Source organism: Cetorhinus maximus, chromosome 21 (genome assembly GCF_964194155.1).
Source record: "Cetorhinus maximus chromosome 21, sCetMax3.hap1.1, whole genome shotgun sequence".
Classification (NCBI taxonomy): domain Eukaryota; kingdom Metazoa; phylum Chordata; class Chondrichthyes; order Lamniformes; family Cetorhinidae; genus Cetorhinus; species Cetorhinus maximus.
The window spans coordinates 51,670,629-51,697,144 of NC_135899.1; the positions used below are offsets into that span (position 1 = coordinate 51,670,629).

The window sequence follows — 26,516 nt, forward strand, 5'->3', positions numbered from 1 at the left end:
AAAATACTAAATAATCATGGGGCAAAATGGGAGGAGGAAATAAATACAATAACTATCACTAGAGAAAAAGTACTAGGGAAACTAATGGGGCTAAAAGCGTAAAGTCACCTGGACCTGATGGATTGCACCCTAGAATATTAAAGGAAATAGCAGCAGAGATAGTAGATGCACTGGTCATAAGAAACAGGTAACTATAAGCCAGTTAGCTTAACATCTGTCATTGGGAAAATGTTAGAGTATTATAAAGGATGAAATAGCAGAGCATTTAGAAATGTATCATCTAATCAAGCAGAGTCAGCATGGCTTCATGAAGGGGAAATCATGCTTGACAAATTTATTAAAATTCTTTGAGTAGGTAACAAGCAAGAGAGATTAAGGGGAACCAGTAGATGTAATATATTTGGATTTCCAAAAGTCGTTCGATACGGTACCGCACATAAGGCTACTTAGTAAGTTAAGAGCCCATGGTGTTGGGGGTAGTATATTAGCATGGATAGAGGACTGGCTAACTAATAGAAGACAGAGAGTTGGGATACTGGGGGCATTTTCAGGATGGCAACCTGTAACTAGTGGAATGCCACAGGGATCAGTGCTGGGGCCATAATTATTTACAAAATATATTAATGATTTGGATGAGGGAAATGAATGTACTATCATCATTGTAGATGACACAAAAATAGGTGGGAAGGCAAGTGGTGAGGATGACACAAAAAAGGGCAGGATTTTATGCGTCGGCGAGCAGGGGCGGGGCCCGCTTGCCGACACGTAAAATGACGCGCGGTTACATTGGGGGGAACTCCGAATGTCACCGCCCCTCATTTAAAATTTCAGGAATGCGGGGGTGTAGTGAAATCAGCTGCGCGCCCGCCAACCTGTCAATGGCCAATTGAGGCCACTGACAGAGTCAATTATGTAATTAAAGGACCTGCCTGTCCAACCTTAAGGGCAGGATGAGGTTTCATGTCGGTTTTTAATAATTGTAATAAAGTTTTTGTGAAAATTATGGACATGTCCCAACTCATGTGACATTGTCACATGAGGGGACATGTTAGGGAAATTTAACTTTTCTATTTTTAGGTTTTTTACATTTTGAGCTGATCTCCCTGAGGCTGCACTTAGCCTCAGGGAGCTGAGTGCGCTCTTTCATGCGCATGCATGAAAGAGCGCACTCTCAATTTTGGGATCTCCCCCCCCCCCACCGCCCGCATAGGATGCGCATAACGCTTCCATGCAGACGTCACACTGGGCGGGCCTTAATTGGCCTGCCCACATAAAATGGCACCGCGCCCCCGATCAGAAGCGCGCCTGTGCACGCGCATCCGCCCTTCAACTTTGTCCTCGATAGGGGAAAATTCAGCCCAAAGAGTCTATAGAGGGATATAGTCAGTGGGCAATGAGTGGGCAAAAATGTGGCAGATGGAATATAATGTGGGAAAGTGTGAGGTTATGCACTTTGGCAGGAAGAATAGAGGAGCTGAATGTTTCTTAAATGGAGAAAGACTGAAGAAAGCTGCAGCACAGAGGGATTTGGGGGTCCTCGTGCGTGAACCCCAAAAATCTAGCATACAAGTTCAGCAGATAATAGGTATGGCAAATGGAATGTTGGCCTTTATTTCAAAGGGAATGGAGTATAAAAATAGGGAAGTCTTGCTAAAACTGTACAAGGCACTAGTTAGACCACACCTAGAATACTGTGAACAGTTTTGGTCTCCTTATCTAAGGAAAGATATACTGGCTTCGGAAGCAGTCCAAAGAATGTTCACTAGGTTGACCCTGGGGATGGAGGGATTTTCTTATGAGGAGAGGTTGAGTAGGTTGGGCCTGTGCTCATTGGAGTTTAGAAGAATGAGAGGCGATCTAATTGAGACATATAAGATTCTTTGGGGGCTTGACAGGGTAGATGCTAAGAGGTTGTTTCCCCTTGTGGGAGAATGTAGGACCAGAGGGCATAATCTCGGAGTAAGGGAGTGCCCATTTAAAACAGAGATGAGGAGGAATTTCTTCTCTGAGGGCAATCAATCTGTGGAATTCTTTACCGCAGAGGGCTGTACAGTCTGGATGTTAAGTATATTCAAGACTGAGACAGACAGGTTTTTAATCAGTAAGGGAATCAAGGGTTATGGGGAAAAAGCAGGAAAGTGGAGTTGAAGATTATCAGATCAGCCATGATCTCATTGAATGGCGGAGCAGATTTGATGGGACGAATGGCCTACTCCTGCTCCTACATCTTATGATCTTATAGCCTTATTAACCCACTCTGTTCCCTTCTCAATCTTTTCGACTGCAAGTTTAAATTGCAGGCAGCAAGTATGCCCTAATCTGCTAAGGTCCACTTTAAATATGCAGATTGGGTTCTGTAAACAGTGCAGCCTGGTCTAATTTAACACTTGGCTTGAATGAAAAAGCAAGAATGAAGCCATTGGGAGCAGCTAAGTTTTTAATTGAAAAAAAATGTTTCTTGGTGACCCACAAGGAAATCAGAGGCCAGGCTTACCCTGGATTTGTCCCAGCTTGGATTCCCCTCACAGCCAGTTACTGTGTGCCATGGTTCCCCTTGACTGCCACTGAGCAGTGCCCAATTTCAACAGGTAGGCAGCTGCTTCTTGCTGACATGCAAGTTGTTTGGTCCTTGGACCAAAGGAAGCAGAACATGAAAGAGTTTCTGCCATTAAAATGGATGGGCCACCCACTAGCTGGACCATGTTCCTGCCTGGGGTATCATTTTTTTAAACTATTCGTTCATGGGATGTCAGCATCGCTGACTAGACCAGCATTTATTGCCCATCCATAATCGCCCTTTTTCAGGGAGCTTTTTTCTAAGAGTCAGCCACGTTGCTGTGGGTCTGGAGTCACATCTAAGCCAGACCAGGTAAAGATGGCAGATTTCCTTCCCTAAAGGACTTTAATGAACCAGATGGGTTTTTACAACAATCAGCAATGGTTTCGTCATTAGATTTTTATTGAATTCAAATTTCACCATCTGCCGTGGTGGGATTCAAACCCGGTGGGATTCAGAGAATTACCCTGGGTCTCTGGAATACCAGCCCAGTGACAATACCACTACGCCATCACCTCCCCGTGATGTCCCCTTGGGTTAGATTTGAACCTCGACTCAGAAGACAGAAAGCTCATCCGCTGTGCTAGTCAGTGGCCAGTCTGAATATATGTTTTCCATTAAACCCAAATGCACTCCATTATCCACAGCAGCAAGAGTAGGAAGGCAAGGACAATACTTTTGGTGAATGGTTAAAAAAAAGGTAATCACATGGGCCACTTTTAACCAAGGGCTGTTTCTGAAATGGGGCTATGGCTGCCAACCCTCCAGGTCTGTCCTGGAGTCTTCAAGAATTAAACATTAATCTTTAAGGACTCTGTTGCAAGCAATCCACTGATGAAGAAACATTGGGACAATAAAAATAGTGTTCTTAAAATTTTATTTGATTATTTTTGTTTAATAGAAAAATATTGGACATGAGAAAAAAAGGCCTTTTGATTGACAGTGAATCACCTAATCAGGTAACGAAGAGTCTATCTTCTTACCGATTGTTGGAGGAAGGCTGTGAATCCTGAAGAGTATGTGCCGGGTGATCAATGGTGGGATCTTAAGGGTGGGGCTGTTGGTTGCAGGCAAGTCATGTGATGAAACCTCCAGAAATATGTCCAACCAGAGTTCGCAAGCTGAAATTGAAAGCCTGAATCTCAGCCTGAACCATGGTGAGTGAACTCTGTCCTCCTTGTCTGCTGTCGGACTTGTGTTAGAACGTCAGAATGGAGTGTCAGGCACATCATTAACATTGTAATGGTAGGAGCAGAAAATAGTAAAGTGTGTTGAAATGAAACAGCCAGCTGGAATCCCAGTTCTGCCTTTGGCAGCTGAAGGCTGCTGTGAATTTGAGCCTCTGTGAATCACACCCATTATTACTGGAACTATTTTTTATTGATTCTCATTTTTAAAAGACAAAATGGTTAATTAGGTCATTATGGTTGATTTTCTTCCCAGTGATAGCTTGAAAGCATATTCATAAAAAGACTTAACACACCATATCTCCACGCAAAATGTAATTAAGTGCTTTATTAATTGATGTTAGGTAGCCAGTAGAATTAAGTGATAACCATAACAGCTGCAAAGGCTGATATTAAAGGGAAGTGTCATTGTGCAAAAAATTTGGCTCCATTTTTGCTTGCGCAGTTGCAACTTTCAGATCATTGCAGGCACTTTGCTGTATCTCAAGGGTTGGTTGGACAAACTCTTTCTGTTGTCTTTAACCTTGCCATGAGTGTTCAACTCAGGGTGAGCAGCTCTCGTGGAGAAAATTGAGGGACAGCTTGCCACAGGGGTCCGTATGGGGTGGGGTGTGTGCTGCCAGAACTGTGAGAGCAGGAGTTTATGCCAGAGCTGTGAGAGAGGACAAACAGGAGGAGAGTGGGTACTGGGTGTGTGCAAAATTTAAGGTTACCGTCTTTTGGTTACTGGATTACGTGACAAGCGGCATCCCGGCACCTGGGACATGGGACAGTGGACTCCGATCGGGACAATCCTGTAAAGTAAGGGATGGTTGGTCACCCTGGTTTAACTGCCATTTTTACACATGTGCGCGTGCAGTGTGAATAATCTGTCTAATGCAGTTCTCGAATCCTTAGATAGTGCAGGAAGATTCAGGGGTCCAGTCTGCCTTAGTGACTTTTGAGATGGGATGAGAGGAAGAGGAGAGAGGCAGCCACAAATGTTTTGAATCACTAATTGAACAGCTCCCAAAATTGATAACTTCATTGTTTAAAAATTCTCACTTTCACATTAGGGAACATACGGTTGTGGTCTCTGCCCTTTATGATTATTCCAGCCCAGAGATTTGCCAAATTTGTCAATCCAGCTCCAACAGGACATTATTCCAGCACTTGGAGTTAATAATCTCAGCACATTTTAGGCCGGATATTGAGGCCTCACAGAGGGTGCAGAGAAGGTTTACCAGTATGCGATGAGGGACTTTAGTTGTATGGAGAGATTAGAGAAGCCGGAATTGTTCTCCTTAGAGCAGAGCCAGTTAAGGCAAGATTTGGTAGAGGTGCCCAAGATTAAGTGGCAAATAGGAATTCACTGGGTTGAATTTTATGGGCCAACCACAGAAAGCAAAAAAGGTGGGTAGACCCGTAAATTAGGGTGCTGTACAACCTGTGGTGCACCTGCCATCAGTCCACCCCATCCCCCCCCACCCCATCCATGATTTCACAAGTGGCTGGGGAGGCGTCAGGTTGGTCGCCCAACTGTGGCTCAATTGAGGCCCTTAAGTGGACAGCTAATGCCCAATTACGGGACTCATCCCGCTGCCATTCCGATATAATGGGCGGTGAGGGAGGTCTGCATCCAGCATGTAGCCTGAAAGGTTTAACTGTGCAGGCTACTGGTCAGTGAAAGGAGGGTGGGGTGGGGGGAGAGGGGGAGGGCGTGGGGAGGTCCTGGCTTCCTGGGTCCGCTATGTCAATTGAAGGCCCTCCCCTCTCCTCCCCACACAGTTTTGCATACCCACAACAACCCCCACCCCCACCTTTACACCCCCTCTCCGGAGCCTGCAAGCCTGGGATCTCAGACTTGCCTGAATGTCCAAGACCACCTCCTTGGCCGACCTGACACACCAACAGTGGCCACCGTTCCTGGTGGCACTGCTGGTGTGCTGAGCTGAGCTGCCAGCCTCCGATTGGCCAGAAGCTCTGTGAGGCGGGGCATCCTGGAAATGGACAGTAGTCCCGCCTCATACTAATTAAAGGGTAATTGGTTGAAAAATTAAAGCGGGGCAAGTCAGCTAAGTGGAGGTGGGCTTGGTCCCAACATTTACGCTGGGGCACAGAGACCCCACCCTCAGCATAAAATCCAGCGCTCTGTTTCCTCTGACAAGTGGGTCATTAGCAAGATGGACCAAATGATGATCTCCTCCTGTGCTGTTAAAATTCTGTTTCGGTCTCACCTGTATTTTGAAAGGCCTTTAGTCAGTGAGCAGAAAGTCACTTCACTAGGAACAAATTCAATGTGTATATTGAAATAATATAGGGAACGTGTGGTTTGCGATCTCCAGAAATGGTTTATAACAGCCGACTAGCATGTCCGCTGCATTTAGTTAAATGGCATTGTAAACACTTCAAGTAACCCATTCCAGATATTGCTCTATGCTCCCTATGTACAAGATCTGAAATTGTTTCCATTATTGCTGCACCAAGATGAGTAGAACCTTTTTTTAAAAGATCAGCAAAGACTGAATTGGTGGGAAAATGAAGCAAAGTCTTTTTGCCTCTGCACTTCCTCAATTTTTTTAATTAAACAGCTTGGCAAGGTTTTCTGAGGGTTAATGTAGTAACTAGATATATTGTCCCTCCCTCCAGTCAATCACTCATCGTGTAATGCGATTATGGGAGCTTTGACCAATAAGCTTATTGCGCGGGTAATCCTGGGGGTGGGGCTTCTGACGGAGAGAACACGTCTAGCGTGCAAGTACCTCTACATGTCTCCTAAATAAAGTTTAGCCTTTTCTTCACCAAACATCAAGTCTCCATCAAGTTATTACAGTTAAGACAAATTCACAAAAGCATTTTGTTGGCATTGCGTTAAGATTCTTTGGTTTTAGCAGGTAGTCATTCCATGCCAGCTTTTTCTCATACCAGTGCTATCCCAGTGCATGCGAACATATAAATTAGGAGCAGGAGCAGGCCATTCGGCCCCAGAAGCCTGTTGTGCAATTCAATAAAATCATGGCTGATCTGATTGTGGCCTCAACCCCACATTCCCTCCTACCCTTGATAACCTTTGACTCCATTGTTAGTCAAGAATCTAACCACCTCTGTCTTAAAAATGTTCATTGACCCTGCCTCCACTTCTCTCCTGGGAAGAGAGTTCCAAAGACTCACATCCCTCTTAAGAAAAAAAAAATCTCCTCATTTCCATCCTAGATGGGCTACCTCTTATTTTTAAACTGTATCCCCCAACTCTAGCTCTTGTCAAGGGGAAACATGGATTTTAGCAAGGCTTTTGACAAGGGCCCACATGGCAGACTGTTAAAAAAAACGAAAGCCCATGGGTTCCAGGGGAGTGTAGCAAGCTGGATACAAAATTGGCTCAGTGGCAGGAAACAAAGGGTAAGTGTTGATGGGTGTTTTTGCAACAGGAAGGCTGATTCCAGTGGGTTCCTGCAGGGCTCAGTACCAGCTCCCCTGATTTTTGTGATTATGTATTAACGATTTGGACGTAAATGTAGGGGGCATGAACAAGAAGTTTGCAGATGACACAAAAATTGGCCTTGTGGGTAATAACTAGGAGGATAGCTGTTGGCTGCAGGAAGATATCAACGAACTGGTCAGGTGGGCAGAAAAGTGGAAAATGGAATTCAACCTAGAAGTGTGAGGTGATGCATTTGGGGATGTCAAACAAGGCAAAATAATACACAATAAATGGGAGGATACTGAGAGGTGTAGAGGAAGTGAGGGACTTTGGATTGAATGTCCATGGATCCCTGTAGCAGGACAGGTCAATAAGGTGGTTAAAAAGGTATATTGAACCCTCCTTTTTTAGTCGAGACATAGAATTTAAGAGCAGGGAGGCTATGCTGGAACTGTGTAAATCATTAGTTAGGCCACAACTTGAACATTAAGTTCAGTTCTGGTTACCTCATTACAGGAAGGATGTAATTACATTAGAGAGGGTACAGGGGAGATTTACAAGGATGATGCTAGGACGCAAAAAATGCAGCTATGACGAAAGATTAGATAGGACGGGGTTGTTCTCCTTGCAACAGAGGAGGCTGAGAGGAGATTTGATTGAGAAGTGCAAAATTGTGAGGGGCCTGGATAGAGTGGATGGGAAGGGCCTATTTACTTTAGCAGAGAGGTCAGTGACTAGGGGGCATAGATTTAAATTGGCTGGTAGAAGGATTAGAGGGGAGATGAGGGTAGTCACCCAGAGGGCAGTCGGCGTCTGGAACTCACTGCCTGAAAGGATGGTAGAGGCAGAAACACTCAACTCATTTAAAAGGCGCCTGGATATGCACCTCAAATGCCATAACAAAATATAACCTAAAATGTACACTTCTAAAGGGGGTGCAGGAACAGTGAGACATTGGGTATATGTATACAAACCATTGAAGGTTGCAGGGCAGGCTGAGAAAGGGGTCAAAAAGTTATTTGGGATCCTGGGCTTTATAAATATAGAACAAGAGTGCACATAGTTTAAAGCACTAAAGACATGTGGAACATCTTTTTAATGCAGCGAGTGGATACAACCTGAAATGCACTGCCTGCAAGGGTAGTGAAGGCAGATTCAGTTGTGCCTTTCAAAAGGAAATTTGATAGTCCCTTGAAGAGGAAAAGAAAATACAGGGTTGGGGAAAGGACAGGGAAGTAGGAGGAGCTAAACCGCTCTTGCCAAAAGCCAGCATTGTATCAATGGGCTCCGGACCAAATGCTGGAAAGTGGGATTAAGCTGGGGAGCTCGTTTTTCAGCCGGCACAGACACGATGGGCCGAGTGGCCTCTTTTTGCGCCGTAAACTTTCTATGATTCTATGAAACATCCTTTCAGCATCCACCCTGTCAAGTTCCACCCTGCCAAGTCCCCTCAGGATCTTAAATGTTTCAACAAAGTCACCTCTCATTCTTCTAAACTCCAATGGATGCAGGCTCAACCTGTCCAACCTTTCCAAATAAAACAACCCCCTGTGCTGACTATCTTGTGCAGCCCAATTGATTTTTAAGAGCTACATTTACTGCCATTTTGGTTTCTTTGTGTTGCAATTGTGAACAGGTTGTTTGCATTAGAGGAATGTTTTTAGTAGCAACTCAGGTTGTTTTCCGTCTATTTCATATGTTTATAGAATGACTCTATTCTGTGCAGTGGCCGTTCTGTCACACCTTCTCCTTTCTAGCCTTTCCTGAATACCTTGTATCCAGGTATATTTAATATTCAGTTGTAGTAATTATAGTTTTGTTAAATGTCGGACTGTACCTTTAAGAATGGCCCTGTGATGTAAGATCACATGATCTGTGTAAACCAATGTGTTAGCAGCGCAGGCTACCTCCACAGTCAGTGTAGAGATAGAGATGGAATTGAAAGCACATGTGTTGTTGCTTCTGGCTGTATTGTCAATAAACCTAATTTTCCACTTAGAAAGTTGTCTGCAGATCAACTCTATTACAAATAGACAACAAGGCCACACTACAACAAACTGGTGACGAGAATAAATCAAGAGAAATCGGAATCAGTACTGTACCTTGCCCAGCGATTGTGAGTATCAATGTTCATCTAAAATAACAGAAGGTATACTCACCCAAAATGCTGTAATTTGGTAGAATCGATCCCTTTGAGCCAGCCACAGACGATTGGTCTCAGTGTATAGAATGCCTTAAGTTCTTCTTTCAAGTGAACGAAATTACGGGGAAAGAAAAGAGGCGAGCAATTCTCTTCAGTACTTGTAGGAGCAAGATCTTCAGTTTGATTCGAAGTTTGATGGGACCCAGTGCCTCAGATTCAAAGAATTTCAGAGAATTAGTGGACCTCGTGAAGGGACATTTTCAACCCAAGCCCTCAGTCACAATGCAGAACTTCCAGTTCAATCTGTAAAATAGAGCCCTGGGCGAGACGATTTCTAGCCATGTGGCGAATTTGAAGCAACCAACAGACCATTGCGAGTTAGGTGAGACTCTGAACGACATGCTCAGAGATTGTTTAGTGTGTGGTGTGAAAGAAGACACTATTCAGAGAAGATTGCTGGCTGAAGTGAATCTGGATTTTAAGAAGGCGTTAGAAATAACACTGGCCATGGAAAGCGCTGTAAGAGATTCACAAGCAAATCAAGGGGTGCAAAATGGCACCATCCTCCAAATTGGGCGGGAACAGTCGCTGAAAGTGGCGCGATAAAGTGGAGACTCCGCCACAAAGTGGGAAACCAAAAAATAAGAAGAAATAATTTAGCAGCTAAATTGAAGAACAACTTTAATCGATGTGGAAACAATCAGTCTTTTAGCGTTTGGCAGTTTAAAGAAGTAGAATGTTACTTTTGTCACAGAAGTGGGCATATAATGAGACAGTGCAAAGAGAGATTTAAACAGGTTTGCAAACAACAGAAGAAGCCCAATGAAACCTACAGCATAGAAGAGCCTGAAACAACAAACTCTGGCGTTACTGTTTACTTAAAAGTTAGGAAGACAGAGCCAATATTTGTTACAGTACAAGTGAATGGTAAACCAGTAAAAATGGAAATAGACATGGGAACTTCCACTACTGTAATTGGAGAACACACTTTCAGATATTTAAAAAATGGTGACCAATTAAGTTTGGAACAAACATCTGCCATGTTGAAAACATACACAGGTGAAGAATCCAAGTAAAAGGTAACAGTAGAGTAACTATCCATTATAGAAACCAATTGGCACAGCTACCAGTGATAGTATTGAGAGGCAGAGGACCAAGCCTTCTAGGGTGAAACTGGTTAAGTGAAATCAACCTTGACTGGCCAGTGAGATTTCAAAAAGAAGCTTTCATGAAAGTGAAACAGCTGTGACAATCATCCAATCTGCTAGTGCATTATGACCAGGTGAAAGACTTGGTGCTAACATGCGATGTATCTCCTTATGGAGTGGGAGTGGTACTATCTCATAGAATGGACGACGGCACAGAGCAGCCAATAGGCTGTGTATCCAGGATGCTCACCACAGCTGAAAAAGGATATTCTCAGATTGAAAAAGAAGGTCTGTTGATCATTTTTGGTGTAACGAAATTTCAGCAATATGTGCATGGCCGGCATTTCACAATTGTATCAGACCACAAACCACTATTGAGTTTGTTTAGCAAGGAAAAGGCTACATCACCCATCGCCCCAGCAATAATACAACAATGGGCCGTAATTTTGACAGCTTATGAATACACCTTTGTATATTGGCCTAACATTCACATCGCAAATGCCGATGCCCTGAGTCGCCTACCTTTACAAGAGAATGATGAACACATCCCAGTTCCACAGGAACTCGTTTTATTGTTGAATTTTCTAGATTCCTCACCAGTATGTGCCAGACAGATCCGAGACTGGACGAGTCCGTACTCAGTCCTATCTCGAGTGCGAGACCAAGTGTTACATGGTTGGTCCCAGGAGCCAGTCTCCGATGAAATGAAGCTGTTCTTCAACCAATGACACGAAGTGAGCAGTCAGGATGGCATTTATTGTGGGGTGCACAAGTAATAGTTCCTCCAAAAGGAAGGGAGCCACTTTTAGTCGAACCACACAGAGCCCATCCAGGGATCTCCTGAATGAAGACCATAGCATACAGCTACCTATGGTGGCCGGGGATGGATGGCAACATTGAAAATGTGGTAAAGCACTGTGTGCAATGTCAGCAGCTGCAAACGTTGCCGGTAGCAGCTCCATTGCACTCATGGGAGTGGCCTGGTAGACCCTGGGTACGGTTATACAGAGACTATGTCAGGCCCTTCCTTGGAACCATGTTTCTGCTGGTTATAGATGCCTATTCCAAGTGGTTAGATGCTTATCAGGTGAAGTCACCAACGTTGGGTGCTACAATAGAGAAACTCCACCAGAGCTTCGCCATCCACGGACTACCAGAGGTAGTTGTATCCAATAATGACACTGCACTCACGAGTGCTGAGTTCCAACAATTTATCACCCATGTGAAGACTGCACTATACCACTTGTCATCGAACGGACTGGCAGAAATGACAGTTCAGACTTTTAAGGCGGGCATGAAGAAGCTAATAGGTGATTCGTTGGAGACCAAGCTTGCACACTTTTTCACAACGGAATGACCCCCCACCCGACGACAAGAGCAACACCTGCAGAATTGTTGATGAGACGCCGTCTTAGGACAAGACTGAGCCTAGTATTTCCGAATTTGGAGAGAAAGGTGGAGAAGAGTCAAGGAAACCATAAAGCTGTGTATGATTTGCATAGTTGTAAGAGGCAATTTACTGTTGGAGAAGCAGTATATGTGAAAAATTTCGGTGGACGACTGAGGTGGTTACCAGGTAAAGTAAGTTCAGTGACCGGACCATTACCATGCCACATGGAAATGGAAGGCCGGATCACCCGTAAGTATGTGGACCATTTAAGAAAAAGAGAGATACCACAACAAGATATGGTTCCACCTGTAATCATTACTGAACCAGTATTTCCTGTTGAAGATGCTCAACCGAGGATAGACATGTCTGATGTCTCTATCAGAGTAAACGACACCGAACTGCAAGTGCCCACTGAGGTACCTGATGTCCATGCAGTTCCGGAGAATGTGGTTCCTGAAAAAGAATCTGAAGTTGTGGAGCTGCAACATTCCACACGAATCAGGAAACCACCTGAAAGACTGAACTTGTAATTTTCATGTCCTGTGTAAATATTATAATGTCCATGAGATAAATAAACTTGTAAATACAATATGTACAGCAAAGTTAAAGGGGGAGGAATGTAGTAATTATGGTTTTGTTCAATGTTGGACTGTACCTTTAAGAATAGTCCTGTGATGTAAGATCACATGATCTGTGTAAACCAATGTGTTAGCAGCTCGGGCTACCTCCACAGCCAGTGTAGAGATAGAGATGGAGTTGAAAGCACATGTGTCGTTGCTGCTGGCTGTATTGTAAATAAACCTAATGTTTCCACTTAGAAAGTTGTCTGCAGATCATCTCTATTACAAATAGGCAACAAGGCCACACTACAACATCATTCTTGCCCCTTTTCCAGCCAGGTCTTTGCTGTCACCAGAGCATTTCCATGTGTATCTGCACCTGCAGCTCATCAGCCTTATTTATCACATTCCATGCATTTACGTACATGCGCTATAAACTTTAGTTGAATATTATTGTATTTCCTCTTAGCCTGACCCTACCTAATATCTTGCTATTTCTTACTGTAGTGCTTTTGGTTTTCTAATGTTGCGCTCTGGTTCCCATCTCCCTGCTAAATTAGTTTAAACCCTCTCCCACAGCTCTAGCAAAGTGCCCCACAATAGAAAGGTATGCTGACATGGTTAGATGAAGCCTCATGTTCAGCATAAACATCAGCATGTACCAGTTGGATCAAATGGCCCATTCCTGTGCTCTGCATTCTTTGTAATTCTACCTTATGTCTGTTCACGAACTCTGCAGACAGAAGAGTGTGCAATACTCAGTTAATTTTTGCAATTGGCTGAACAATTTAATTATTTTTACCAGCTCAAAGTTTGTGCATGAAACATTGTTGAGGATCACTCTGAAGGCTAACAGTAATTTGAGAAAATAGGTTTTGACAGCATTCTCAAGATATTTCCTTGGACACTTTAGCATAAAGCTTTCCTTCCAGTTGACGTTATTAAAAGTTGCAGAAAATATTCAGGAGAATGGTTCCAAGGATGAGGAACTTCAGTTACATAGAAAGGTTGGAGTAGTTGGGACTGTTCTCCTCGAAGATTAAGAGGAGATTTGATGAAGATATTCAAAATCATGAGGGGCCTGGACAGTGAGAAAGGGAGAAACTGTTCCCATTGGTAGAAGGATCAAGAAACCGAAGGCACAGATTAAAGGTCATTGGCAAAAGAAGCAACGGCGACATGAGAAACTATTTTGCACAGTGAGTAATTAGGATTGAGTGCGCTGCCTGAGAATGTGCTGGAGGCAGGTTCAATCACAGTACTCAAAAGGGAAATGGATCATTATCTGAAAAAAAAATTGTGCAGGGCTATAGGAAAAAAGCAGGGAGAGTGCTCTTGCAGAGTGCCAGCACCAACACGGTGGGCCAACTGGCTGCCCCCTGTGCTGTAGCTATTCTATGAAGTGGTTGAAGTTTGAAGTGAAGTTACAGTGCTGGCAAAGTGCCTGATGAAGTGCGATTGCTGATTCCTCAGAATATGAAGTGTTATCAATTTGCAATGCTGCGTCAACTGCTTGGTTGTATAATTAAATATTCTATCAAATGCTGAAACTGTTGATCAAATATTATGCACTTGATTTTCTTTTTGCAGCAGCAAATTGTCACTTTAAAAAAATGTAAATGAATTTTCTTATTGTAGTTTTCAATATTATCTCCATAAAAGACACTTTTATGGTCTTGCTCTTGATGCCTTGTGTTTCCTTCTCATATAGCCCCTGGTGTTACAGTTGTATTTTCTGTATTTTTCTGCGATGCTAAGCTATAAACCACCTGGTCAGGTGCTAGTATGACGTCCTTAAGTGTGCTACAAAACCAATTGCACATGCAGCTGCCGAACAGATGTTTGTTCATTCTAAGATGCAGAGTTGACTTCAGTCATTATCTCTGAAGTGAAATGGATTGTGGACAAGTGTCACTGAGAGAGCTTTGTGTCTAATGGGTTAATTGTCACTCACGTTTTAATTCATTTTACACACCTTGGGTGCATCAAACCAACATGAAATAAGTTCCCATTGTGCTTGGATTATAGTTTCAACCCAAAGGCAGCTTTACAGGTCAGCAATAAACATAAACCTTGAAGATTTAAACTGCGGGAGGCATGGTGTAACATGACACATTGATACTTTGCAGTCACCTAGCAGTGGCCCAAGACAAATGAAAGAGCTTGCTCCCTGTAGTTCTTCCTCCCACGCACTCTGTACACTTTCCAAATACTGCTGTGCTGTCAAGAGAAGCATGGGGTAAAGTCCACAGAGGGAGGCAACACTGGAAGATCGAGAACATACCTGTGTATCTCAGTAAATGTCTGTCCTTTGGCATGGAAGGTGGATTACTGGCCCTTTTTTTTATCAGATTAGAAAGTAACTTGTATTTGCAATGGAAAAACTATAATCACATTCCCTGGTTTAATTTTACTACTGGAGTGATAGCGTCTCCTTCAAATTGAGCTCTGAATAGTGTACTTCTGTATGTGTACTGCTCTCATGCCCACTTTAACTCTGCTGCTCGTATCAAGGTGTGAGGAGTATTAAATGTGCAAGACTAGGCCTATGGAGAGTGAAGTAGCGAGCCTTCTCAAATTCTTTTCACTGAGCACACCTCTATCTGTGCAATATTTTTTTCTTAAATATGTAAACTGAACAAATGATCTTACTAACTTTTCTAAGTATGCAGAGCTCTGGAACCCATATTATAAAAAAGCTATGGGGCACTCCAGAAGACGCATAAAAGATTTACAAAGGTGGTATCAAAACTAACAGTCTAAAGCTACCAGGACAGACAGGACAGGCTGGGGTTCTTTTTTGCAAAACGAGAAGGCTGAGTGGTGACATACACTGGCCTTTACAATGATGACGAGGTTTGATGGATATTTGATAGGGCAGATGGAGGGAAATTTAACCACTGAAAACAGGCGGTTTGCATCGGGCTGAAAGTAAAGTTGTTAAAAATTTCAAAAAACAGGCCACAACCTGCCTTAAAGCTGCCCACCTCTGGTTTTAGCAAAGCCAGGAGGAGGGGCGGGTGTCCAAAACGCTCCTGGGAGGCAGGTCAATCATTGAAACCTTTTAAGCAGGCTACATGGCTCCATTTTAACATGGCTACTATTTTTAAATCATGTCCGCCAGGATTCCCAGAGTTTACAAAACCCCACAGGTAAAAGGGAGGCAAGAAGGGCTGCATCCAATAGGTGAGTGCCTTTACAGCACTGCTTGTGGGCCAGGAGGAGCGGAAATATTTCCTCCAGGTCCAACAAGCTAACCCTACAAATCCAACTCCCCACAGGTAGTTGTTGTGCATGATGTAACTTTTTTTAAAGTTGTATTTGACTAACTCTTGGCAGCCACACATTCTCCTATGGTGGAGAACATAGACGGATCTTCATGTGGTGTAAGGGTTAACCTGGAGAATGTTTGCTGCCAAACATAATTGACTGCAGATTGGATTTCAGTGTGGATATTAAAGTTCAATAGAATGGTATCAAGCTCTTTACACAGCCCTGGGGCTTTGTGTGACTTTTGAGAAGCGTAACTGTGCATGAAACTCAAGAATCATTCAGGGTACGTAAATCACCCCATGAAAGCAAGTACAGCAAATATAATGTAGCTCTTGTGTCCAAGTGCAAAAACGTTCACCGATGGGCATTAGAAAAACAATATTCCAGTGAACATAAGATAAATTTGTGGAAAAGCTCCCTACGAAGATGATGAAAGCAGATAGTGTTGATTCGTTCAAATGCAAATTAGATTTCTTTCAGTAATAGTTTGGGATACAATATATTAGTAATTGGAAGCATGAGATGTGGTGAGCGCAGCATGCTTAGATGGAACAAGTGACTTTGAACCAATGGTTGTCAAAGCTGTCCTCTGCTGAAGATTTTCTGTGTCATGTCTGGGTCTGGTGTTGACTAATTGATAGAGATTAATCGCTATGATTAGTCAACAACTCCATGATCATTGTGCCATCTGTCTACCAGGATGGTAAAAGGCGAGCTAAATGGACCTTTGTCTTTCTTCATTTAGCAATTCTTACATTTAAAATCAGCTAGCAATTACAGCATAATATGAACCATAAATTTTACTAGTGCAAAGCACATTAAGTCTCAAATCTGCAAAGTGGATTTACATATTTTAAGCACTTCTGATAAATTTCAGTACTCTTTCAGCCAGATTTTACTCTTTAAAAATTTGTCCCAATATAGTTTGCACTTTTTTAAAAGTCAGTGAGCTTTCCATTCAGAGCATGGGCATTTTGTTTATCAGAACCTTCTTTCATTAAGATGTTGAAATAAGGTACATCTACTCTAACAGTTGGACATCAAAGTCATACACAATATTATTTCAAAGAAGAGCAGTGGAGTCTCCCAAGTGACCAGGCTACTATTTATCCCTCAACAAACATCACTGGAGAAACAGCTGAGGCCACTTGCTGTGTGCAAATACTGCATTTCCTTTATTCGGACAGCTACTACACTTCAAAAGTATTTCAATGGTTGAAAAGGCTTTGGGATATCTCAAGGCCATGAAAGGTGCTACAAAATGCAAGTTTTTAATATTCTTTCACAGGCTGTGGGTGTGGCTGTCTAGGCCAGCATTTATTCCCATCCCTAGTTGGCCTTGAGAAGGTGGTGGCGAGCCACCTTCTTGAACCGCTGCAGTCCATGTGGCGTAGTTATGACCACAGCCGACGTTAATTGCTGGGCAAACCAAATCCCAGAGGGAAACTTAGCTTTTGGGCCATTCCCTTTTTTTTTGCATTCTGAAAATGAGAAGAAGACATAATGATCTCAGCAATAAGAAGCCCAGTAACACTTTTGGGATTTTAAAAATTTAAAGTAAAAGTTTTATTAACAAGAATAAAAGGAGACTTAAACACACAAGATTACAGTTACACAGTTAAACTAAATCTTATAAAACATTTCCCCAAGAAGACACTCTACTTGGTCAGACTCACAAGTAAAACCTTCCAGGCAACAGTTCCTTATAGAGGGAGTTATATATCTAGTAATATTACCTAAGGCAAACTGCTGTAGCTTTAATGGATGCATACCACATGATCTCTTAACTCTCTCCAACTCTGCTGTGGAAATCCAAACTCCAGAACAAAACTGCTTGTTGCAGCCCAAGACTTTTCTGGCTTGACTGGATGGCTGATTCAAATCTGCATTATCTCCTAGCCCAGAGCTCCAACTACAGCTCCAGCTGTTAAATCTCTCAGCTCCAGCTCCACAGCTTAGCAACTAATGGCTAACGGTAACTCTAAAATACCTTTTTCCACTTTCATCTCAGGTTCCATTGTTCTCACGCCTCTTTGAAACTCAAATCCTTCCAAATATAAAACCTTCCATGTCTCTATTTTGTCTTTGCTTTTAGGTCAATAAAATATAATATCCCCACTTCTGTTTACCTATGGAACTCCTGTAAGATGCAAACACGTTTCTTGCCACTTCTGACTTACCTTTGATATTCAGACAAACTCTCAACTTATCTAAGTATGCAAATATTAGATCTAACCTAATCACTTGTACCTCAAACCTAGCACCTGTATCCTTTTCATGTCTTAACCCCGGCAATCTGTCTCTAGTAACCTTTCTCAGCTTAATTAAATAATTCATACACACACACACACACACACACACACACATACCCTTCCTTACAGGATATCACAATATTTCCCAAAAATATTAAAAGAAATACCTCCCATTTCTCATAATACACCCACAGTGTTGTTAGGGGAGAGAGTTGCAAGGTTTTGACACAGCAACAGTTAAGGAGCGGCGATATAGTGTCACGTCAGGATGGTATCTGGCTTGGAGAGGAACTTACAGGCAGTGGTATTCCCATGCATCTGCTGCTCTTGTCCTTCTATGGGTAGAGGCTATCGGTTTGCAAGAAGCTATTGAAGAAGCCTTGGTGAGTTGCTGCAGTGCATCTTGTAGATGGTATACACTGATGCCACTGTGTGTCAGTGGTAGAGGGAGTGAATGTTGCAGGTGGCGGATGGGGTGTTAATCAAGTGGGCTGCTTTGTTCTGGATGGTTGTTCAAGCTTCTTGAGTGTTATTGGAGCTGCACTCATCCAGGTAAGTAGAGAGTATTCCGTCACACTCCTGACTTGTGCTTTGTAGATGGTGGACATGCTTTGGGGAGTCAGGAGATGAGTTACTCGCCGCAGAATTCCCAGCCTCTGACCTGCTCTTGTAGCCATAGTATTTATATGGCTAGTCTTGTTCAGTTTCTGGTCAATGGTAACCCCCAGGATGTTGATACTGGGGAACTCAGTGATGGTAATGCCATTGAACATCAAAGGGATATGGTTGGATCCTCTCTTTTTGGAGATGGTCATTGCCTGGTCCGACTGTTACTTGCCACTTATCAGCTCAAGCCTGATTGTTGTCCAGGTCTTGCTGCATATGCACACAGACTGCTTCAGTATATGAGGAATCACAAATGGCGCTGAACATTATGCACTTGTCAGCGAGCATCCCCACTTCTGACCTTATGATGGCCAGCGGGGGAAAAGCATTGATGAAGCAGCTGAAGATGGCTGGGCTTAGGACGCTACCCTGAGGAACTCCTGCAGCAATGTCCTATGACTGAGATGATTGACCTCCAACAATGAAAATAATCTTCCTTTGTGCTAGCTAAGACTCCAACCAGTAGAGAATTTTCCCTTGATTCCCATTGACTCCAGTTTTGCAAGGGTCTTTGTGTCACACTCAGTCAAATGCTGCTTTGATGTCAAGTGCAGTCACTCTCACTTCACTTTTTATTTCTTTTGTTCTGGAATATTAGCCTAGTTTTGTGCTCGGGTTCTGGAGTGGGCCTGAACCAAGAACTTCTGATGGAGGCTTGAGCGGCACTAACTGAGCTAAATTGGCCAGCCCAACACAGGAATCTCATTTGTGTTATTTGCCATTATAAATACACTTAATGAACAAGAATCCCCTGATCCTCCTCCTTGAAATGATGATGATTAATTTTTAAGTTTTGCTTGTGGTTCTTTAATTTTGGGCAATATGATTATGGCCCGTATTTTACGGTCCCGTCCTGGCGTGTCTCCTCTCTGCGCATGCAGCGAGCCATTTAAATCTCCATTCAGTTCGCGGGACTGTATATCCCACGGAGTGAGAGGGACCGTAAAATTCTGGCCTATGGCTTAAATTAAGTATGTTTCTACATTCTACATTATTGATTTCTATTTTAATCATTTGGTTTACCCTTTATTACACACCCATATACCATTAGATTTACAAAGTTGCTCATACCCTAATGATATTTCTAGTTTACACAGGAGTCAACATGACTTTTACTGGCTATATTGCAGAATAGACTGGACCAGATCCACATCATGGGATGTGAAATGCAAGTTCCTTCCTCCTTTCTTTCTTTCCATGCATTGGCTTTGATTGTATAACTGATTTTCTACACTTGTCAGCAATGTTTTCTTTTTGTAGGTTTGTTTCTAAAAATTGTGGATTATATTTAAACTAATAGTACGCCATGGCTCACACCCATGCATCAAGTGGAATTTAATGCCCTCCCTATGGCATGGAGACCCTACTGCCTTCTCACCACCTCCCGATAGGCCCATGGACGGCCTTCCCACCCACTTAAGGGCATCATCCTGTTGCTGCTGGTATTCACCCAGCAGTGGATGGGGGACTCGCCATGCTGAAAAGCAAACCCTGGCATGTTTGCTCGTAGGCTTCCTGCAGAGAGGGTGCCTCATTCAAAGGCAGTCAGTACCAGTTTGAGGGACCCAGCATTGGGAAGGCGGGCCCGGTTAAAAGCCATCTGCTGCTCATGCTGCCGAATCTCCACCTCCCCCGCGACCCTCCTCCCGCTATCACTCACCTGGGGTGCCTGGGCCCAAGGCAATCCTAAGCCTCAGGTGGGTGTAGTACCAGCAGCAGCCACTGCTTCCTTGGGAGCTCTGCTGATCAATGAAGCTGTCCGCCTCTGATTGGCCGACAGCTCTCAGCGGGCAGGTCTTTCACCCCAGGGGTCCTTGATCCCAGGGAAGGCCTGCCACTGTCTAGTTAAGTGCCTGACCAGTACTTAATGCGGTGTGCCTTCTCAAAAAGAGGCAATGCAGAGCTCTCACTGGCTCTGCAGTCTGCGGGCAAGACTCCTGTCACCACCATTCATTGCTGCCCATTCTCACACACGCATACACATACACAGGCACGCACTGCCACTTGTGCACATGCACACACACACTCACAGGCACTGATCATCTAAAATTATATAACTGTTAAAAACTAGGATGAAAATATTTTTCGAACACAGCATTAGCACATGTGCTTGCAGCAGCACAGGTTTCCCAGGCAAGAAATGGAAATTCTTAATATAGAAAGTAAAACTTTCCTGTTGAAGTAAATCTTCATTATCCTACATTGTACTGACAGGGTAACAATCTTAAATTGGGTAAATCAAATTAAATAGCTTAAAGATTCAGTGGTAAATTTTGATGTAGTCAGTTTATTGTGATTTTATTGCCCTTATAAGGAGAAATTAATACTCATTTATCTAATTTTGACAGCAATGGTCTACCCTACATAGCTCAGTGGCGCTTAAGTCCCATATCTCTGTTTAAAAAAACGATTATTTGATTTTTGCAGACATAGTAGTAGCTTTTATGGTGCATATTTATTTCAGTATTACTACAAATGTAATTTCTGTGTTAAAAGTAGAGATATAACAGCTATGATTCATTGTAAGCTGCTAAAATGCAGTTCTTTTTGTATAATATGATGCTAGCTCATAAATATAAGCCTGTCTGCCCCTCAAGGACCACTGGGTGGTTTAATTCCAAGCTACACAGAGCAAGCTTGTTTAAAATAGAAAGGCTCTACCCATATAGCAGCAATCACATCCTTCGAAGTGTTTCATAGCCAGTTCCTTATTTCTTTAAGTGTAGTCATTGTTGTTTACAGGCAATCACAGCAGCCAATTTGTGCACAGCAAATTTCCACAAAGAGCAATGACTAATTCATCCACATTTCTGGGGGTGTCGGCTGAGGGATAAATGCTAGCCAGAGAATTGGCATATAGAATCATCCAGGACTTTTGTTCCTAATTATTAGCCAGTGACTCATGCAGGAAATGCATCTGCAGGAATGTAAGCTGAAGATGTGTTGCCTCCATGGTCAAATAGGCTGCTGACAATATCCGTGTTCTGTATGATCAACAGTGACTTGGGCAAGGCTGTTGCAACCTGCAACAATTGGAGAGAGTTAAGAGTAGAGGAGCAAAGATGGAAAAACTGGAATGTAAGGAATAGGTGTAGATATATATGCTCCTGTTACTACTAAAGTCCCATCTGTTAGCTCAGCGACGACCATGGAGTCTAGAAAGCAATGTGTGCAACCACTTGCAAATGTGCAACACTTTATAGCAATTTTGTACCACAAATGTTCTGTGATAATACTGCAGTATTGGATGGCATGGTTTGCTTTACTTACTGAAGAGCAAGATCGAAGCATGAATATTAATGGCTCAACAGCTAGTCTATAAATCTGCTGAGATTATTGAACATCCTAAAAACATTTAAAATTGAGATGGGTGAGAGGGGGAGGGGGAGGAGGGGTGGAAAGGTTGTGTGTTGCACTCATTCGTCACTTGATTATAAAAGAATTCAATTTTGCACATTTAATACAGCACCTCACAGCCACTGCAGATTCTGTTTACCTGTTGAAACATCAAAAATTTTCATCCTTTTGAAGCACTTTCAAATGTGCCTAAAGCAATTTTGCTTGTAGATATTGTTACAAATATTAAGGGCTTTCTAACCTGCCAGTTTTTTGTCTTTTGCATTTGATGATGCTGATGCTTTTATTTTTCTGCTCCCATCTCTAGGAATATTACAGGTGACTGATATCAAGACAGAGCGCGTTGAGCAGAAGAGTATCACCTTGGCATGGCAAGAGTTGGACTACTCCAGCGACAACGACACTGAATATGAGATCAAATTCTATGAAAAGGTGCTTTGCACTGTTCTGTGAAAGTAGGGAATATAAGCATTTTAAATTTTAAAACCAGCTCCACCTTCCACCAATTTAAGGGGTTGCGGAAGGAGGAAAATAATTGTTTTCTTTGAGTTAGATTTATTTGCTGCGTTTGGATTCCCAATGGGTGGGAGGGGATACAGCTTTAAAAAGGAAACCATAAATGGCATGTGGTCAGTGACAAGTTGTGCATTGGCATTGCTGAATTTTATGACTGAGGGATTGTAAATGTTGAGATACTGCCTTACACAAGCGTGTCAATTAGCAAAACCCAGGGGAAATTCCTTCTGCACCATGTGCAAGAAACATCTAACTAAATTCTTTATAAGTGATTTTACAATTTCATTACACATGAAACACAAATAACTTCCCCCTCCGCCCCGCAACATTGTTAATTCAAAGAGAATGTTTATATTCCATCACTAAAAGAGATTATTTGCACATTGCTGTTTATGTGATCTTGCTGTGTGCAAATTGGCTGCCGCATTTACAAATGTACGAATTAGGAGTGGGAATAGGCCATTTGACCCCTCGAGCCTGCTCCACCATTCAATAAGATAATGGCTGATCTGATTGTGGCCTCAACTCCACATTCCTGCCTTCCCCCAATAACCTTTGACTCCCTCATTAGTCAAGAATCTATCTACCTCTGCCTTAATAATATTCAATGACACTGCATCTACCACTGTCTGGGAAAGAGAGTACCAAAGTTCCTTCTGAGAGAAAAAAAATTCTTCTCATCTCTGTCTTAAATGGGAGACCCCTTATTTTTAAACTGTGTCCCCTTGTTCTAGTCTCTCCCACAAGGAGAAACATCCATTCAACATCCACCCTATCAAGTCATGTCAGGATCTTATATGCTTCAAAAGATCACCTCTTATTCTTCTAAACTCCAATGGATACAGGTCCAACCTGTCCAACCTTTCTTTGTAAGATAACCATCCCCCCATCCCAGATGTCAGTCAAATGAACCTTCTCTGAACTGCTTCTAATGCATATATATCCTTTTCTAAATAAGGAGACCAAAACTATACACAGTACTCTAGATGTGGTCTCACCCATGCCCTGTACATTTGTAGCAAAACATCCCTACTTTTATATTCCATTCACCTTGCAACAAACAACAGCATTCCATTTGCCTTCTTAATCACTTGCTGCATCTGCACATGAACTTTGTGATTCATATACCAGGACACCCAGACCCCTCTGTACCTCAGAGTTCTGCAATCTCTTTCTATTTAAATGGTATACTGCTTTTTATTCTTCTTGCCAAAGTGGACAAATTCACATTTTCCCACATTATACTCCATCTCCTAAATATTTGCCCACTCGCTTAAGGAGTCTGCAAAGAGTCATAGATTATGTCCTCTTCACAACTTAGTTACTATCTTTGTGTCATCCACAAATTTAGCAACCATGCCTTCAGCCCCTTCATCCAAGTCATTGATATAAATTGTAAATAGTTGAGGCCCCAGCACTGATTCCTGTGGCACTCCACTCATCACATCTTACCAACCCGAAAATGAGCCATTTATGCCTATTCTTTGGTTTCTGTTAGCTAACCAACCCTCTATCCATGCTAATATGTTACTCCTTACACCATGAGCTCCTATTTTGCATAGCTACCTTTGATCTGGCACCTTGTCAAATGCCTTCTGGAAACCTAGGTACAGCACATCCACAGGTGTCCCTTTATCCATATTGCTTATTACTTCCTCAAATAACTCAATAAATTAGACAATCATGATTTCCCTTTCACAAACCCAATGTTGACTCTTCCTGATTGCACTGAGAATTTCTAAATGCTCCACTTTAACCTCCTTAATAGTCAATTCCAGCAACTTCCCTATGACAAATGTTCAGCTAACTGGTTCGTAGTTTCCTGATTTCTGTCTCCCTGTTTTCTTGAATAGAAGAGTTACATTTGTTTTTTTTCCAATCTGATGGGACAACTCCAGAATCTAGGGAATTATGTAAAATTAAAGCAAATACATTTACTATCTCAGCAGCTACTTCTTTTAAGACTCTAGAATGAAATCCATCAGGACCTGGGGACTTGTCAGCTTTTTTCTCTGTAGCCTTTCCCGGGTGATTGGAATTGCTTTAAGTTCCTCCATCCCTTTTACCTCCTTATGCACAAATGTTTCTGGGATGTTATTTGTGTCCTCTACAGTGAAGACAGGCACAAATTATCTATTCGATTCATCCACCATTTTCTTATTTCCATTAGTAATTCCCCACTCTGACTCTTTAGAGGACCAAAGCTCATTTATCTTAATCTTTTCCTTTTTAAACACCTGTAGAAGCTCTTACTATATATTTTATATTTTTATATATTTCTATATTTATATTTATAGCTAGTTTTCTCTTGTACTCTAATTTCCCCCACCTTATTAATATTTTAGTCATTCTTTGCTGTTCTTTTATGTTCTGTCCAATCTTCTGACCTGCCATTCATCTTTGCAGAATTGTACTCTTTTTCTTTCAGTTTTATTTTGAATTTCCTTAGTTATTTTCTACATGATAACAATGACCAAAGTTCAAATGTGTTTCATTAGCTTTAAAGCACTTTGGGATGTCCTGAGGTGGTGAAAGGCACAATATCAATCTGTAGAGCGGTGAAGGGAGAATATTCCAGAATTTAAGGATGCATTAACTCAAGGTGCAGCCACCAAAGGTGGAGTGATTAGAATTGAGAATTCTGAGGAGGCCGGAATTAGAGGAGCACAGGGATCTCAGAGGATTGTGGGGCTGGATGAGATTGCACAGATAGGGAGGGGCAAGGAGGTGGAGAGACTTTAAAACAAGGAAGTGAATTTTAAAATCAAGGCATGCTTTGACCTGGAGCCAATATAGCTCAGCGAGATCCCTGACCATGGGTGATAGGTAAACGTTAGACACAGGCAGTAGAATTTTGGCTGACATAAAATTTATGGAGAGACCAATGCAAATGCAGGACTACAGCATAACACGTGGTGGAGCGCAAACCAAAGCTTACTTGCCACAGATACCAATGACCTCGGCAGAGGGCAAAATGCATTCCCAGCTAGTTTATTCAAGAATTCTTTAGTGAAATGATTAGTACCATTAATAGCATAAATATTGATAATTAAAGTAAAGATAGATCAAAATATCTAAAAATCTAATATAAGCTTTGTTTTATCCATTCTCGGGTTATGGGTGTGGCTGGCTAGGCCAGCATTTTTATTGCCCATCTCTATTTGCCCTTGAGAAGGTAGTGTTGAGCCGCCGTCTTGAACCGCTGTGGTCCATGTGGTGTAGTGCTGATAGGGAGGGAGATCCAGGATTTTAACCCAGTGATATAGTTCCAAGCCAGATTGGTATGTGTCTTGGAGGGGAACTTCCAGTTGGTGTTGTTCCCATGCATCTACTTCCCTTCTTCTTGGCGGTAGAGGTCATGGGTTTGGAAGGTGCTGTCGAAGGAGCCTTGGCGAGCTGCTGAAGTGCATCTTGCAGATGGTACACACTGCTGCCACTGTGCATCGGTGGTGGGGGTTGTGGATCTTGAAGGTGGTAGATGGAGTGCCAATCAAGCGGGCAGCTTTGTCCTGGATGGTGTTGAATTTCTTGAGTGTGTTGGAGCTGCACTCATCCAGGCAAATGGCTAGTATTCCATCACACTCCTGACTTGAGCCTTGCAGATGATGGACAGGCTTTGGGGAGTCAGGAGGTGAGCTACTCACTGCACAATTCCCAGCCTCTGGCCTGCTCTTGTAGCCACAGTATTGATATGGCTGGTCCAGTTCAGTTTCTGGTCAATGCTATCCCCCAGGGTGTTCATAGTGGAAGATTCAGCAAGGCAATGCCATTGAAGTCAACCGGCGATAATTAGATTCTCTCTTGTTGGAGGTGATCAATGCCCGGCACTTGTGTGACGCGAATGCAACTTGCCACTTATCAGCCCAAGTCTGAATGATCTTGCTTCATATGGGCACGGACTGCTTTATTATCTGAAGAGTCACAAAAGTTGCTGAGCATTGTGCTCAGCGAACATCCCCACCTCTGACCTTATGATGGAGAGGAGCTGAAGATGCTTGAGCCTAGGATACTATGCTGAGGAACTCCTGCAGTGATATTCTGGTACCCTGTACCTTACTGTTAACATC

The 26,516-nt window shown here is 42.7% G+C and overlaps 1 protein-coding gene across 1 annotated transcript in view; it reads left to right on the forward strand.

The window, feature by feature from the left end:
• The window catches only part of epha10 (EPH receptor A10), a 603,193-nt gene that overhangs the window by 452,448 nt on the left and 124,229 nt on the right, over positions 1-26,516 (forward strand). Inside the window, exon 6 of the mRNA XM_078566952.1 lies at positions 22,241-22,365. Coding sequence (XP_078423078.1) covers positions 22,241-22,365 — 125 coding nt within the window. The remainder of the gene's footprint in view (positions 1-22,240; positions 22,366-26,516) is intronic.